At 45.6% G+C, this 15,251-nt stretch overlaps 1 protein-coding gene across 4 annotated transcripts in view; it reads right to left on the reverse strand.

Annotated features, from left to right (window-relative positions):
- The window catches only part of AIG1 (androgen induced 1), a 931,740-nt gene that overhangs the window by 531,723 nt on the left and 384,766 nt on the right, over positions 1 to 15,251 (reverse strand). For 2 of the 4 annotated variants that reach the window (XM_063917488.1, XM_063917485.1), the window contains exon 2: positions 72 to 227. In XM_063917488.1, coding sequence (XP_063773558.1) covers positions 72 to 227 — 156 coding nt within the window. Of the gene's footprint in view, positions 1 to 71; positions 228 to 15,251 lie in introns of those variants that run through there. The other 2 variants (XM_063917487.1, XR_010176073.1) reach the window with 2 other exon arrangements.

The following is a 15,251-nucleotide window of genomic DNA, read 5'->3' on the forward strand; positions in this document are numbered from 1 at the left end:
TGGAATAATTATTAGTATTATTATCTATCTAATAAGTATAATATATTTCTAATGAAACAAAGAGTACTTACGACTCCTACAGGGAATGCTAGCACAGCCATCATCCAGTCACGGAGGGAGATGAGCTTTTTTAGCTGCCGCTCTTGTTCCTGGTTGTCACTGCCCTTTGTTAGAAGACAGGACAGGTCAGACAGTACACAAATGCCAAAAAAGACAGCTTGGATCACCTATAAAAGAATGACAATGTTACAGTTAACACTGTAAAAGCCCTGAATGACAATGTTACAGTTAACACTGTAAAAGCCCTGAACACGCTGGGCGACCTCCCCTAATTAGCAATCAGCGCTATATCACTGATTGCTAATTAGGGGAAATTGCCAATGCATACACACTGAACAATATCGATGAACGATATCGTTCACTGACGGTATCCCCCGAACTCCCTAAAAATGCAGCTCAACGATATAGTTAAAGTTGAGCTGCATGTTCTGTAGATATTGCCTGAATGAGAACGAACCGTGGGTGCACGCATCGTTCAGGCATACACAGGTTCTCAAACTCGGTCTTCAAGACCCCACACAGTTCATGTTTTGCAGGTCACCTGTAGATTTTTAAAATGTGGCAGTTGGTGATACACAGTGCACTTGATGGGTGACATGGAAAACGTGAACCGTGTGGGGTTCTGAGGACACAGTTTGAGAACCACTGCGACTAGACAATTGCTATCATTCATATTGTCTATTGTATCACCCAGTGTGTATGGGGCTTTACTGTAGGAGTTTATTTACCAAACAGCAATTAGTTGGATATATTTCAACTACTTTTTTAAAGGCTATAGACAGACACATGTACTGCCTTTAAAAACATACTACTTTAAATTCTGAAACAAAATTGCACAAAAAAGCAAATTAACAAATCAAACCAGAATTGGTCTATTTAGTAAAGCACAATGCTCTACGGCTAGTAAAAAATACCCACCCTATATATTATGTGGTCACTCCCGATGATAGTATGCTGATAGTATGGCAGCAGTCGCAGGCTGAAGCCCGGTGAAGTGTGCACACGTGTAGCAGCCGCACTGCGCATGTGCAGACAATGAGATGTGACAGCATCTCACGTGCGATCACTTCTGCCTGATTGACAGGCTGAGCCTGCCACCGGGCAGGAGGCAACGTTGCGGCTCCGCAGTCCGGACAACGCAGGCGTGTCTAGACCGTTTGCGGGGCGGGCCACGGTAGCTGCGTGATGTCACACGCAAGCGCAGGCAGAGGACTACTCTAAACATGCAAAGGCATCGCTGCCGTGCGATGCTCTCACATGTCTGTGGGGGGCAGGGGCTGCATCCAGCATGCGGGGCGAACTTGCCCTATGCTGGGCATCACCCTGCATATCAGAGTAATTGATCATAGATCTGCTTTTTTTTTAGCACATCTACGATCAACTTTGAATCCACCCCAATATCCTGATCATTTTGGGGTATTTTTATCTATCTATCTATCTATCTATCTATCTATCTATCTATCTATCTATCTATCTATCTATCTATCTATCTATCTATCTTTTTATCTATTTTTTTTTTCTGGACTTTATCTGGACTTCTAATTTCCACTGTGCATATGTGAGTTAAAGATCTTTGGCCTGATTCAGTGGTGTACACAGAAGTGCAGTAGCAGGGTCTATTAGCAGTAGACCATGGGGTATATTTACAAAGATTCGTGTTTTGGCCGTTTTGAAGGGTGTTTGAACTCGAATGGTATCGGGTGCATTTTACTGCAACTTTTTGAATCCTGATACGATCATTCACTAAGCTGCCGAGTTTTGCACAATCGTTTTTTCCGATGTCGATGTGATTCGTAATATCAGGCAGTGTTTTACGGGAGTGATGAGTAAAACACTGCCTGACAAAACACAAGGAATCCCGGCCGGATCTGTGAGATCCGTGCAGGGCTTCATTGTGTACCTTAAAAAGTTGATTAAAGTCTTAAAAAATCTGAAAAAAATTGCGTGGGGTCCCCCCTCCTAAGCATAACCAGCCTCGGGCTCTTTGAGCCGGTCCTGGTTGAAAAAATATGGGGGGAAAAATGACAGGGGTTCCCCCATATTTCATCAACCAGCACCGGGCTCTGCGCCTGGTCCTGGTTCCAAAAATACGGGGGACAAAAAGCGTAGGGGTCCCCCGTATTTTTGAAACCAGCACCGGGCTCCACTAGCCAGGTACATAATGCCACAGCCAGGGGACACTTTTATACTGGTCCCTGCGGCCCTGGCATTACATACCCAACTAGTCACCCCTGGCCGGGGTACCCTGGAGGAGTGGGAACCCCTTAAATCAAGGGGTCCCCCCCTCCAGCCACCCAAGGGCCAGGGGTGAAGCCCGAGGCTGTCCCCCCCATCCAAGGGCGGGCGGATGGAGGGCTGATAGCCTTTTGAAAAAATGTGAATATTGTTTTTAGTAGCAGTACTACAAGTCCCAGCAAGCCTCCCCCGCAAGCTGGTACTTGGAGAACCACAAGTACCAGCATGCGGTGGAAAACCGGGCCCGCTGGTACCTGTAGTGCTACTACTTAAAAAATACCCCCCAAAAAAACAGGACACACACACACCGTGAAAGTATAAGTTTATTACATACATGCACACCTCCATACACACATACTTACCTATGTTCCCACGAGGCTCGGTCCTCTTCTCCATGTAGAATCCTTGGGGTACCTGTGAAAAAATTATACTCACATAATCCAGTGTAGAATCAGACCTTTGTATAATCCACGTACTTGGCAAAATAATAAAACGGAAACCCGACCACGCACTGAAAAGGGTCCCATGTTTACACATGGGACCCCTTTCCCCGACTGCCAGGACCCCCCCTGACTCCTATCAAAGAGGGTCCCTTCAGCCAATCAGGGAGCGCCACGTCGTGGCACTCTCCTGATTGGCTGTGTGCTCCTGTAGTGTCTGTCAGGCTGCACACGGCAGAGATACAATGTAGCGCCTATGCGCTCCATTGTAGCCAATGGTGGGAACTTTGCGGTCAGCGGTTGACCGAAAGTAACCTCACCGCTGACCGCAAAGTTCCCACCATTGGCTACTATGGAGCGCATAGGCGCTACATTGTATCTCTGCCGTGTTCAGCCTGACAGACACTACAGGAGCACACAGCCAATCAGGAGAGTGCCACGACGTGGCGCTCCCTGATTGGCTGAAGGGACCCTCTTTGACAGGAGTCAGGGGGGGTCCTGGTAGTCGGGGAAAGGTGTCCCATGTGTAAACATGGGACCCCTTTCAGTGCGTGGTCGGGTTTCAGTTTTATTATTTTGCCAAGTACGTGGATTATACAAAGGTCTGATTCTACACTGGATTATGTGAGTATAATTTTTTTCACAGGTACCCCAAGGATTCTACATGGAGAAGAGGACCGAGCCTCGTGGGAACATAGGTAAGTATGTATGTATGGAGGTGTGCATGTATGTAATAAACTTATACTTTCACGGTGTGTGTGTCCTGTTTTTTTGGGGGGTATTTTTTTAGTAGTAGTACTACAGGTACCAGCGGGCCTGGTTTTCCACCGCATGCTGGTACTTGTGGTTCTCCAAGTACCAGCTTGCGGGGGAGGCTTGCTGGGACTTGTAGTACTGCTACAAAAAACAATATTCGCATTTTTTCAAAATGCTATCAGCCCCCCATCCGCCGCCCTTGGATGGGGGGGGGACAGCCTCGGGCTTCACCCCTGGCCCTTGGGTGGCTGGAGGGGGGGACCCCTTGATTTAAGGGGTACCCACTCCTCCAGGGTACCCCGGCCAGGGGTGACTAGTTGGGTATGTAATGCCAGGGCCGCAGGGACCAGTATAAAAGTGTCCCCCGGCTGTGGCATTATGTACCTGGCTAGTGGAGCCCGGTGTTGGTTTCAAAAATACGGGGGACCCCTACGCTTTTTGTCCCCCGTATTTTTGGAACCAGGACCAGGCGCAGAGCCCGGTGCTGGTTGATGAAATATGGGGGAACCCTGTCATTTTCCCCCCCATATTTTTTCAACCAGGACCGGCTCAAAGAGCCCGAGGCTGGTTATGCTTAGGAGGGGGGACCCCACGCAATTTTTTTCAAGTTTTTACACTAAACAGACCCTTTCCCATAGATAACCATGCACAGATCTCACTGATCCGTGCATGGTTATCCAAACTCGACTGGAAAAAGCAGGTCTATTTTTTTGCTGCTTTTTTTAACGAATCGAAAAAAAAACAGACCCGCACTTGAGCACTCAGAAACTAACACCCAAATACGAATGAATAGTGAATGCCCGTATTGTATGAAATAACAGCCGCGTTTGACCGATGGTCTATTCATTCGAATTTCGGAACTTTGCAAATCAAACCATTACGAATAGTCTAAACACTGCCGAGATTGGTGCTTAGTGAATTCCCGGATTGGGACTTAGAAAAAAAAACACAATCCGGACAAACTCGAATTCTTAGTAAATATTGTCCCATCTGTGATTTTATGCAAATGCTGCTACAAACCCTGGTGTACAAGGTGCAAGGACTGGAACACTCACTTTTAGCGATTGCACATATTGCGTCCTTAGATGCTACCGTCTGTCTCACCATAGAAACTTGCACCAGCATTATGGCAGGTGGTGTTTCTCCATCCGAGTATGGCCACGTATGTGAATGGTTGAGCGCCTGTGGTAAGCGACCACTTTCATGGACACACCCATGACACTCCCAAAACTAGCCGATTGCAGGGACCACTTTTGTGTGTATCTCTTGCCACCTCCCAGGAAAGCCCATCACTTTTCCACATTTCTCATAGAATCCATCTTGAGCACAACAGCGTCTTTGTGCATACACTTTGTAATGTGTGCACCATACAAGTTTTTGGGAAAATTGGCAAATGCACAGTTTAAAAAAAATTGCTTTACTATGGGCACATCAGCATTGCGCACAGTTTGCATGTGGATCTGAAACAGGTCCAGTGTGACCTAGGGGTTTATGTACTAAGCCTTGGAGAAAGATAACGTACCAGCCAATCAGCTCCTACTGTAACTGTCATTTTTCAAACACAGCCTGTAACATGGTACTTAAGAGCTGATTGGCTGAAACTTTATCTCCAACCACTTTATTTCTCTCCAAGACTTAGTAAATAGACCCCTAAGGGGTCTATTTACTAAGCCTTGGATGGGGATAAAGTACCTGGAGATAAAATACCAGCCAATCGGCTTCTAACAGATAGAGTAAATATCATTGCAAGGGGTTATTCAAGTTGCATTGCTAAGCAATGTGACCGCAATAACCCCGTTGGTGACGCTAGTGCACACGCACAGGTCCCATCCTGCGCGTGCGCACCCGACCAATGCGATTGGATCGTATTGGCTGCGAATGCCTCTGCCTGACTGACAGGCAAAGGCATTTGCGGGGGGGTGTTGGACCTTTGCAGGTGCGGCATGGGGAAAACGTCCCGCAGCTGCTTACAAATATTTGTAGGCCATCTTATTCTGGACTTGAACTGGACAAAAACTGACAGAAAACATCCAACAACTAATACAGCTACATATGAACTGCTACACAACTTCTACGATCACAAACAAACTTCATTGACACAACAATTTGCAGTTCAACTTCTCATCACACCAAACAACTCCTGTCGGTGTAACCTGGACAGTCAGCACTGTATTTCCCTGTTTTAGACATAGCTACAACTACCCAGTTCCTTCTCGAATACTTACAGTATGTTTACTTGCAATATTATCAAACCCCTTCATGCACATGCTGAACCTGTCATCTTGTTTTGATAGACAGTACTTGCAATCTACTGTAGTCTGAATTTCCTTAGTTTTTTTTCCCCTACCCTCATATCCTCTCATTCAAACACATCCTTCTATGTAATTTCTGTGACTACATACACTTTCTGCTTAAAACCAAATTACTGCCGTTGAACACTTCCAACAACACTGTACTTTCGCCTGAATTTCTGCAATATAACTCCTGTCTTTCATACAGCCACCACTCTTATTTCTACATTTCTACTCCTATTTACATCATCCACACTACAGTATGTCCAGCCTTCGCTAATGCCCACCAACACACCTTGTCTGCCCCATCCTGTATTCTGTCCTCTGCTCCCACCTCTATCTTTCCCTCCTAGTCTCCTACATCTCCTCTCTCGCATCCTCAGTCTCCCATCCACACCACTGCTTCCCTTCCACTCCTTCCCTATCACTCCACTGTCGTTCACCTCTGCCACGACTTGGGCCTACTCCTCCACCACTCAGCCTTGCTTCCTCCCTCTTCTCCCTGCCACCTCACCTCCCACAGTACCATACTTTATTCCCTTCCTAGCTCAGAAGCCAGCACCATCACTACACCCTCTGTATCCCTGCTATCTAACTTCATCTCACCTCATCACTACAGCCTGATAATCTCATTCAATCATCACCCCCTCAGACTCTCTCCCTCTTTTCTGTGTCCTCTGGAATGCCAGATCTGTCTGTAACAAACTGGTCCCCACCCATCACCTTTTCTTCTCCAATTCCCTGCATCTCCTAGGCATCAATGAAACCTGGATTACCTCCTCTGACACCACTTCTCCTGCTGCTCTCTCTGCTGGGGTATTCGCATTCTCGCCATGGTGGTGGTGTTGGGGTCCAACTACCCGCTAACTACTCATACCAACTCATACCCCAGAACCCTCCCTTACAGTCTCTACATTTGAGGACCATGCTATACGCCTTTTTCAACCCGTTCTTCTTCAAGCTGCTGTCATTTACGACTCCCTGTCATTCCCTCCAAGTTACTCGACAACTTTGCTTCATGGGTTTCTCACTTCCTCTCTTTTAACAGTCCCTCCATTATCTTAGGTGATTTCAACATCCCTATCTGCACCCCCCACAAAATCTTCTGCCTCTAAACTCCTCAACCTCACATTGTCACTTGGTCTCTCTCAGTGAATGGGAGCTCACTGGATCTGGTCTTCATTCACTGCTGCAATATTTCTGATTTCACTAACTGCCTGTTCCCCCTCTCAGACCACCACCTGCTCTCTTTTAACTTATCTCTCTCTGCTTCTCAATTTCTACCTCCTAAGGCTACCATCACTAAGTGTAACATGAGACTATTGCCACCACTTCCCTATTTGACTCACCTGTCTCTCTTATTCTCTCTCTCTGAACAAGCGACCTTCCTATACAACGCATCCCTTACTACTGTTCTTAACTATGGGGGTAATTCAGAGTTGATCGCAGCAGCAAATTTGTTAGCAGTTGGGCAAAACCATGGGGGTCATTCCGAGTTGATCACTAGCTGAAAATGTTCGCTGGGCAGCGATGAAGCAAAAAAAAGGCACTTCTGCGGATGCGTAAGCGGCGCAATGCGCATGCGTATGCGACGAAATGCGCACGCATGACGTACTTTCACAACGGCGGATGTAGTTTCACACAAGGTCTAGTGAAGCTTTTCAGTAACACTGCTGGCCGCAGAGTGATTGACATGAAGTGGGCGTTTCTGGGTGTCAACTGACCATTTTCAGGGAGTGTTCGAAAAAAACGCGGGCATGCCAGGAAAAATGGAGGTGTGGCTGGGCGAACGCAGGGCGTGTTTGTGACGTTAAATCCGGAACTGAACATTCTGAAGTAATCGCAAGTGCTGAGTTGGTCTGAAGCTACTCTGAAACTGCTAAGCTAAAATATACTCCCAGTGGGAGGCAGCATAGCGTTTGCACGGCTGCTAAAAACAGCTAGCGAGCGATCAACTCGGAATGACCCCCCATGTGCACTGCAGGTGTGGCAGATAAAACATTTGCAGAGAGATTTAGATTTGGGTGGGTTATTTTGTTTCTGTGCAGGGTAAATACTGGCTGCTTTATTTCTACACTGTAATTTAGATTTCAGTTTTAACACCCCCCACAAAAATCTAACTCTCTCTGCCCATGTCATATCTAATCCCCCTGCAGTGCACATGGTTATGCCCAACTGCTAACAAATTTGTTGCTGCGATCAACTCTGAATTAGGCCCTATGTCGACCCACTAACCACTATTTACCCTCACAAATCCCGTGCAGTGTGCATGGCGCTGCAGACTACTGAGCGCAGCTGTGCTAGTGTCTAGCTTACAAAGAAAGGAGACGTGATACCAGCATGTCGCTTATTATTCTGCTGTGTCCTGCACACTGGCCCTCATTCCGAGTTGTTCGCTCGTTATTTTTCTTCGCATCGGTGCGATTAGTCGCAAACTGCGCATGCGCAACGTTCGCAGTACGCCTGCGCCAAGTAAATTTGCAAAAAAGTTTGGTATTTTACTCACGGCTTAACGAAGAAATTTCTTCGTTCTGGTGATCGGAGTGTGATTGACAGGAAGTGGGTGTTTCTGGGCGGAAACTGTCCGTTTTATGGGTGTGTGCGAAAAAACGCTTGCGTTTCTGGGAAAAACGCGGGAGTGTCTGAAGAAACGGGGGAGTGTCTGGGTGAACGCTGGGTGTGTTTGTGACGTCAAACCAGGAACGAAACTGACTGAACTGATCGCAGTGGCAGAGTAAGTCTCGAGCTACTCAGAAACTGCAAAGAAATTTCTATTCGCAATTCTGCTAATCTTGCGTTCGCAATTCTGCTATGCTAAGATTCACTCCCAGTAGGCGGCGGCTTAGCGTGTGCAATGCTGCTAAAAGCAGCTAACGAGCGAACAACTCGGAATGAGGGCCACTGTTACTATATAATGCAACCAGTGAAAGTGTTCAGGTCGAATCAGGTGAGCCATCCACGCAGACAGCATTATCAGGACTGTTTTATTTTGTTGTGTAACAGACACGCAACAAGTTTGCATGGGGGTGCTTTAGTAGTGGGGCCCTCCACAATTTTGTTGCCCCAGGGCCCCAGCCACTCTTAATTTGGCCCTGGATTTAAAGGCCAAATATTGTCAACTTCAGTTGGTTTTCCACATTCATTATTGTCTATTTCCATTTGATTTTATTCCCATTTCATCTGCTTCTATAGACAATTTTTAATTCCTTTGCCTGCGTTGCTCAGTTGCTGGTTGCACACCAGCTCTAACTAATACCTTTTTTACACACCTTTCTGTATTCACACTCCATCTTTCTCCATTTTCAAGCTTACAATTATTTGTTCCCTCTCACGCTTCACAATCGACAACTATACTGCAGATCCCTGGATCCAATGTAACCCCACATCATATACAGGTTGAGTATCCCATATCCAAATATTCCGAAATACGGAATATTCTGAAATACGGACTTTTTTGAGTGAGAGTGAGATAGTGAAACCTTTGTTTTTTGAAGGCTCAATGTACACAAACTTTGTTTAATACACAAAGTTATTAAAAATATTGTATTAAATGACCTTTAGGCTGTGTGTATAAGGTGCATATGAAACATAAATGAATTGTGTGAATGTACACACACTTTGTTTAATGCACAAAGTTATAAAAAATATTGTCTAAAATGACCTTCAGGCTGTGTGTATAAGGTGTATATGAAACATAAATGCATTCTGTGCTTATATTTAGGTCCCATCACCATGATATCTCATTATGGTATGCAATTATTCCAAAATACGAAAAAATCCGATATCCAAAATACCCCTGGTCCTAAGCATTTTGGATAAGGGATACTCAACCTGTATCAATTCAGAAGAAATCATGTCACAGAATATTGTTAGGAAACAAGGTCAAGTATGGACCACTGTGCTGAGAAATACAGTACAACTTAAGTGAGCAAAGTGAATTGCTCACCTGTATACAAGCTTTATTTCTCAAAGAGGGTAGATTAAGTTCGGGTCACAGACAAAGTCAAATATATATTCCACAGGAATGAAAAATGTGTTAAAGCCCGTACGCTGTGAAAAGAGAGACAACCTCAACTACTGACTCTGATACGTCAACCTCTACAACAAATGAACTTTGGGGATAAGGACGCAATACCAGACCAGTCTGATAAAAAGGTGCTCCTTTTTAGTGAGGATAGTCAAGTGTTTTTAAACACAATTTTTAAAAATTCTTTATTAAATTGTCTATAATAGAAAATCAAGTTCAGGCTAACTTAGATTGACTTTTTGTACTGTGTATCCATCTCAGTATCCGAAGGTCAAACTACAGTATGTGACCAACAAATTAATTTGGTTAGCTTCAAACATAAATTTTTCCATTTTAGCATACAGGCCATGAGTACAAAGTCATTTTATAACTCATTTAACATTAATCTAATGTTGTTGTAAAATCTCAGAATAAATTAATATATTGTCTAAGACAGTGGTTCACAAACTGTTTGCCTAGGCACCCTGGGATGATGCGAGATACTTGCAAGGGTGCCTTGGGTTGGTAGTCCAGGACCAAAACAAATTATTTACAGTCAAAACCAGTGCTGGTGGCTGCCAATTATAAAATATGTGGACAATCAGAATCACAACTATGTCCACCATCACATAACTGAACCTAAGGGTGACAGGTAAGCATAATTTATTGAATTTTATATATTTTTTTACATTTACCAATAACAACTTTTGGACTAGGGGTGCCTTGAAAAAATACTGATACTCTAGGATTCTGTGTTTCAAGAAAGTTTGAGAACCACTGGTCTAAGTAGATGACAAATTGGTACAGAATATCTCGGAACACATAATTCACAAAATATTGGAAGGTTGTAGGGGCATAACCATACCTGAAGGCATTAATAAATAATGAAATGCCCATATCAGGTTTGGAAAGCCGCCTTCCATTTAATATCCTCCTGACTTAAGTTAAGGGCTCCCCTCAAATCCAATTTAGTAAAGATTTTAGTGGGGTTATTTATGAAGCATCGGGTTGCGAAACCAGGCTATTCTGACTGTTTATGCCTGATATTTATAAAGGCAATGGTTTTACTAGCCGTGTCTTGCTGTTAAAAGCATTGCCTTTTTAAATATTGGTCATAATTACCATCAGAAGTGCAATTTCATATATAGACCCTTAGCTCCTTGCAGATGTCCAAAAGCTAACAAAGGAAGAGGATATCGATTTATTATGACTGTGTTTAAATCTCTATAATCAAAGAAGAGTCTAAAACTCCCACCATTCTTGTTGACAAAGAATATAGGAGATCCAGCAGATGAAGTAGAAAGACGAATAAAACTCCGGACTAAAACTGGGTACTCACTGGAACGACGTGTAACCTGTCGTTATAAGGATGGATTGACTGCTGGAAAAGCGCCTCAGCAAAGGAGGTATCACATAGATTAAAAGTGTATACTACAGACAAATTTCTGAAATACTGCGCTTGCCGAACAGCTATGTGTCGTCATGTAACAAGAGAGATACCAAGAAAAACGGCTGCGCTGAATGTCAGAAATACAGTAAAGAGAGAGCCAACGTATGAAAATGTAAAAATGTAATGCATAATAAAGATGAATATTATAATGTGATAATACCAATAAAAACAATGAAAAATAAAATAACCCACAAAACTTGTCTCAGAATGTCTGCACGGCTGGAGGACTTATACTGTGCTGCAGCTATATTATAGAGCTGAAGTCCATGTTCCACAGCTGCCGATATACGCTGCTGAATGTGCACAAACGATGAACAATAGGTGCAATGAATAAACCTCCAAGAATGGAATGACTGTGCATCACCAGTGATAGTTCAGTAGTTAATACCTCTCAGGTGGGCTGGTCCGTGTACCGGGCGTCCCCGGTCGGATGTCCTGCGTTGCCCACAGATGCTGTGCAGCGGAGAGAGGTTGTAACGCTATGTGCTTATGAGCTGGCTGAGGCGGCGTGAAGGGTAACAGCCGCTGGAAAGGTAAAGGCAGTTGGAAACGTACCCGTCTGGGTATAATGGAGTTGCACCAAAGTAAGACACCTGAGCAAGGTGTGTGGAGAGGCAGGTCCTAACGCGTTTCATCACGCTCCACGTGACTTTTTCGCTCCACCCTTGAAAAAGTCACGTGGAGCATGACGAAACGCGTTAGCACCCGCCTCTCCACACACCTTGCTCAGGTGTCTTACTTTGGTGCAACTCCATTATACCCAGACGGGTACGTTTCCGACTGCCTTTACCGTTCCAGCGGCTGTTACCATTCATGCAGCCTCAGCCAGCTCATCAGCACATAGCGTTACATCCTCTCTCCACTGCACAGCATCTGTGGGCAACGCAGGACATCCGACAGGGGACGCCCGGTACACGGACCAGCCCACCTGAGAGGTATTAACTACTGAACTATCACTGGTGATGCACAGTCATTCCATTCTTGGAGGTTTATTCATTGCACCTATTGTTCATCGTTTGTGCACATTCAGCAGCGTATATCGGCAGCTGTGGAACATGGACTTCAGCTCTATAATATAGCTGCAGCACAGTATAAGTCCTCCAGCCGTGCAGACATTCTGAGACAAGTTTTGTGGGTTATTTTATTTTTCATTGTTTTTATTGGTATTATCACATTATAATATTCATCTTTATTACGCATTAAATTTTTACATTTTCATACGTTGGCTCTCTCTTTACTGTATTTCTGACATTCAGCGCAGCCGTTTTTCTTGGTAACCAGTCATTATGTCAGCCTTCATTATACATGCCGCGCTCGCTAGCATTATTGCCCTAGGGGTATATGCAATTCACGGCGAATCGCGGCAAATTATCGCCGTTTTTAAATTCGACACAATTCGACAGGTGAATTCCGGCAGGTGGCTGCCGGAATTCACCATATTCAATGAAAAACGGATTCGACAGTCCCGCGGGCGAAAAACGGCCGATTTGCCGGATTTTGCCGCGATTTAAAAAAACGGGGAAAAACCCGAAAAACCCGAAAAAAAAATGGCGTGGAGTCCCCCCTCCAAAGCATAACCAGCCTCGGGCTCTTCGAGCTGGTCCTGGTTCCAAAAATGCGGGGGAAAAATTGGGCAGGGATCCCCCGTATTTTTAAAACCAGCACCGGGCTCTGCGCCTGGTGCTGGTGCAAAAAATACGGGGGACAAAAAGAGTAGGGGTCCCCCGTATTTTTTACACCAGCATCGGGCTCCACTAGCTGGACAGATAATGCCACAGCCGGGGGTCACTTTTATGCAGTGCCCTGCGGCCGTGGCATTAAATATCCAACTAGTCACCCCTGGCCGGGGTACCCTGGGGGAGTGGGGACCCCTTCAATCAAGGGGTCCCCCCCCCCAGCCACCCAAGGGCCAGGGGTGAAGCCCGAGGCTGTCCCCCCCATCCAATGGCTGCGGATGGGAGGCTGATAGCCTAGAGTAAAATGACTAGAATATTGTTTTTTCCAGAAGAACTACAAGTCCCAGCAAGCCTCCCCCGCAAGCTGGTACTTGGAGAACCACAAGTACCAGCATGCGGGAGAAAAACGGGCCCGCTGGTACCTGTAGTTCTACTGGAAAAAAAATACCCAAATATAAACAGGACACAGACACCGTGACAGTAAAACTTTATTACACACTGCCGACACACACATACTTACCTATGTTCACACGCCGACATCGGTCCTCTTCTCCATGTAGAATCCACGGATGCCTGAAAAGAAAAGATCAATATACTCACCTCAGCCAGGGTCCAGAGATAAATCCACGTACTTGGCAAAAAAAGAAAACGGACACACGGACCACCGGACTGAAAGGGGTCCCATGCTGACACATGAGACCCCTTACCCCGAATGCCGGGACACCACGTGACTCCTGTCACTGAAGTCCCTTCAGCCAATCAGGAAGCGCTACTTCCGTGGCGCTCACCTGATTGGCTGTGCGCTGTCCAAGCTGTCAGACAGCGCATCGCACAGCTCCGTCCATTATATTCAATGGTGGGAACTTAGCGGCTAGCGGTGAGGTCACCCGCCGGTCAGCGGCTGACCGCGAGTAACCCCCGCAGACGGCAAAGATCCCACCATTGTAAGTAATGGAGAAAGCTGTGCGATGCGCTGTCACAGCACAGACAGCGCACAGCCAATCAGGTGAGCGCCACGGAAGTAGCGCTTCCTGATTGGCTGAAGGGACTTCAGTGACAGGAGTCACGTGGTGTCCCGGCATTCGGGGTAAGGGGTCTCATGTGTCAGCATGGGACCCCTTTCAGTCCGGTGGTCCGTGTGTCCGTTTTCTTTTTTTGCCAAGTACGTGGATTTATCTCTGGACCCTGGCTGAGGTGAGTATATTGATCTTTTCTTTTCAGGCATCCGTGGATTCTACATGGAGAAGAGGACCGATGTCGGCGTGTGAACATAGGTAAGTATGTGTGTGTCGGCAGTGTGTAATAAAGTTTTACTGTCACGGTGTCTGTGTCCTGTTTTTATTTGGGTATTTTTTTCCCAGTAGTACTACAGGTACCAGCGGGCCCGTTTTTCTCCCGCATGCTGGTACTTGTGGTTCTCCAAGTACCAGCTTGCGGGGGAGGCTTGCTGGGACTTGTAGTACTACTGGAAAAAACAATATTCTTGTCATTTTACTCAAGGCTATCAGCCTCCCATCCGCAGCCCTTGGATGGGGGGGACAGCCTCGGGCTTCACCCCTGGCCCTTGGGTGGCTGGGGGGGGGGGACCCCTTGATTGAAGGGGTCCCCACTCCCCCAGGGTACCCCGGCCAGGGGTGACTAGTTGGATATTTAATGCCACGGCCGCAGGGCACTGTATAAAAGTGACCCCCGGCTGTGGCATTATCTGTCCAGCTAGTGGAGCCCGATGCTGGTGTGAAAAATACGGGGGACCCCTGCTCGTTTTGTCCCCCGTATTTTTTGCACCAGCACCAGGCGCAGAGCCCGGTGCTGGTTTTAAAAATACGGGGGATCCCTGCCCAATTTTTCCCCGCATTTTTAGAACCAGGACCAGCTCGAAGAGCCCGAGGCTGGTTATGCTTTGGAGGGGGGACCCCACGCCATTTTTTTTTTAATTTTACCGTTCCAGCACTAAAAAAAAAATAAAAAAAAAATAATATTTTAAAAAATATATAAATAATACTTGTGCCTCCCAAAAAAAAAAAAAAAAAAAGTACCTAATCCCTTCTAATATAAATAGATATGCTATTCCCAAAAAAAAAAACACCAAAAAAAACATGTTTAAATTTTTTTTTATTGTTTTCACCCTCCAAAGTGTGGCGGATTGAAAATGACGAATTTACTGTCTAAAAGCACTGCTGTCGAATTTCCAAACTTGAATTGAATATGCTTTTGTCGAATTGCAGCACTTGTATCATTGCAGAAAAGTCGAATTTGCAAAAAGTCGAATTTCAAAAAGTCGAATTTTGAAAGTCCGTTTTTTTGACGGAAAGCACTGAATTGCATTGACGATTTTTT

Source organism: Pseudophryne corroboree, chromosome 4 (assembly GCF_028390025.1).
Source record: "Pseudophryne corroboree isolate aPseCor3 chromosome 4, aPseCor3.hap2, whole genome shotgun sequence".
In the NCBI taxonomy this organism is placed as follows: Eukaryota; Metazoa; Chordata; class Amphibia; order Anura; family Myobatrachidae; genus Pseudophryne; species Pseudophryne corroboree.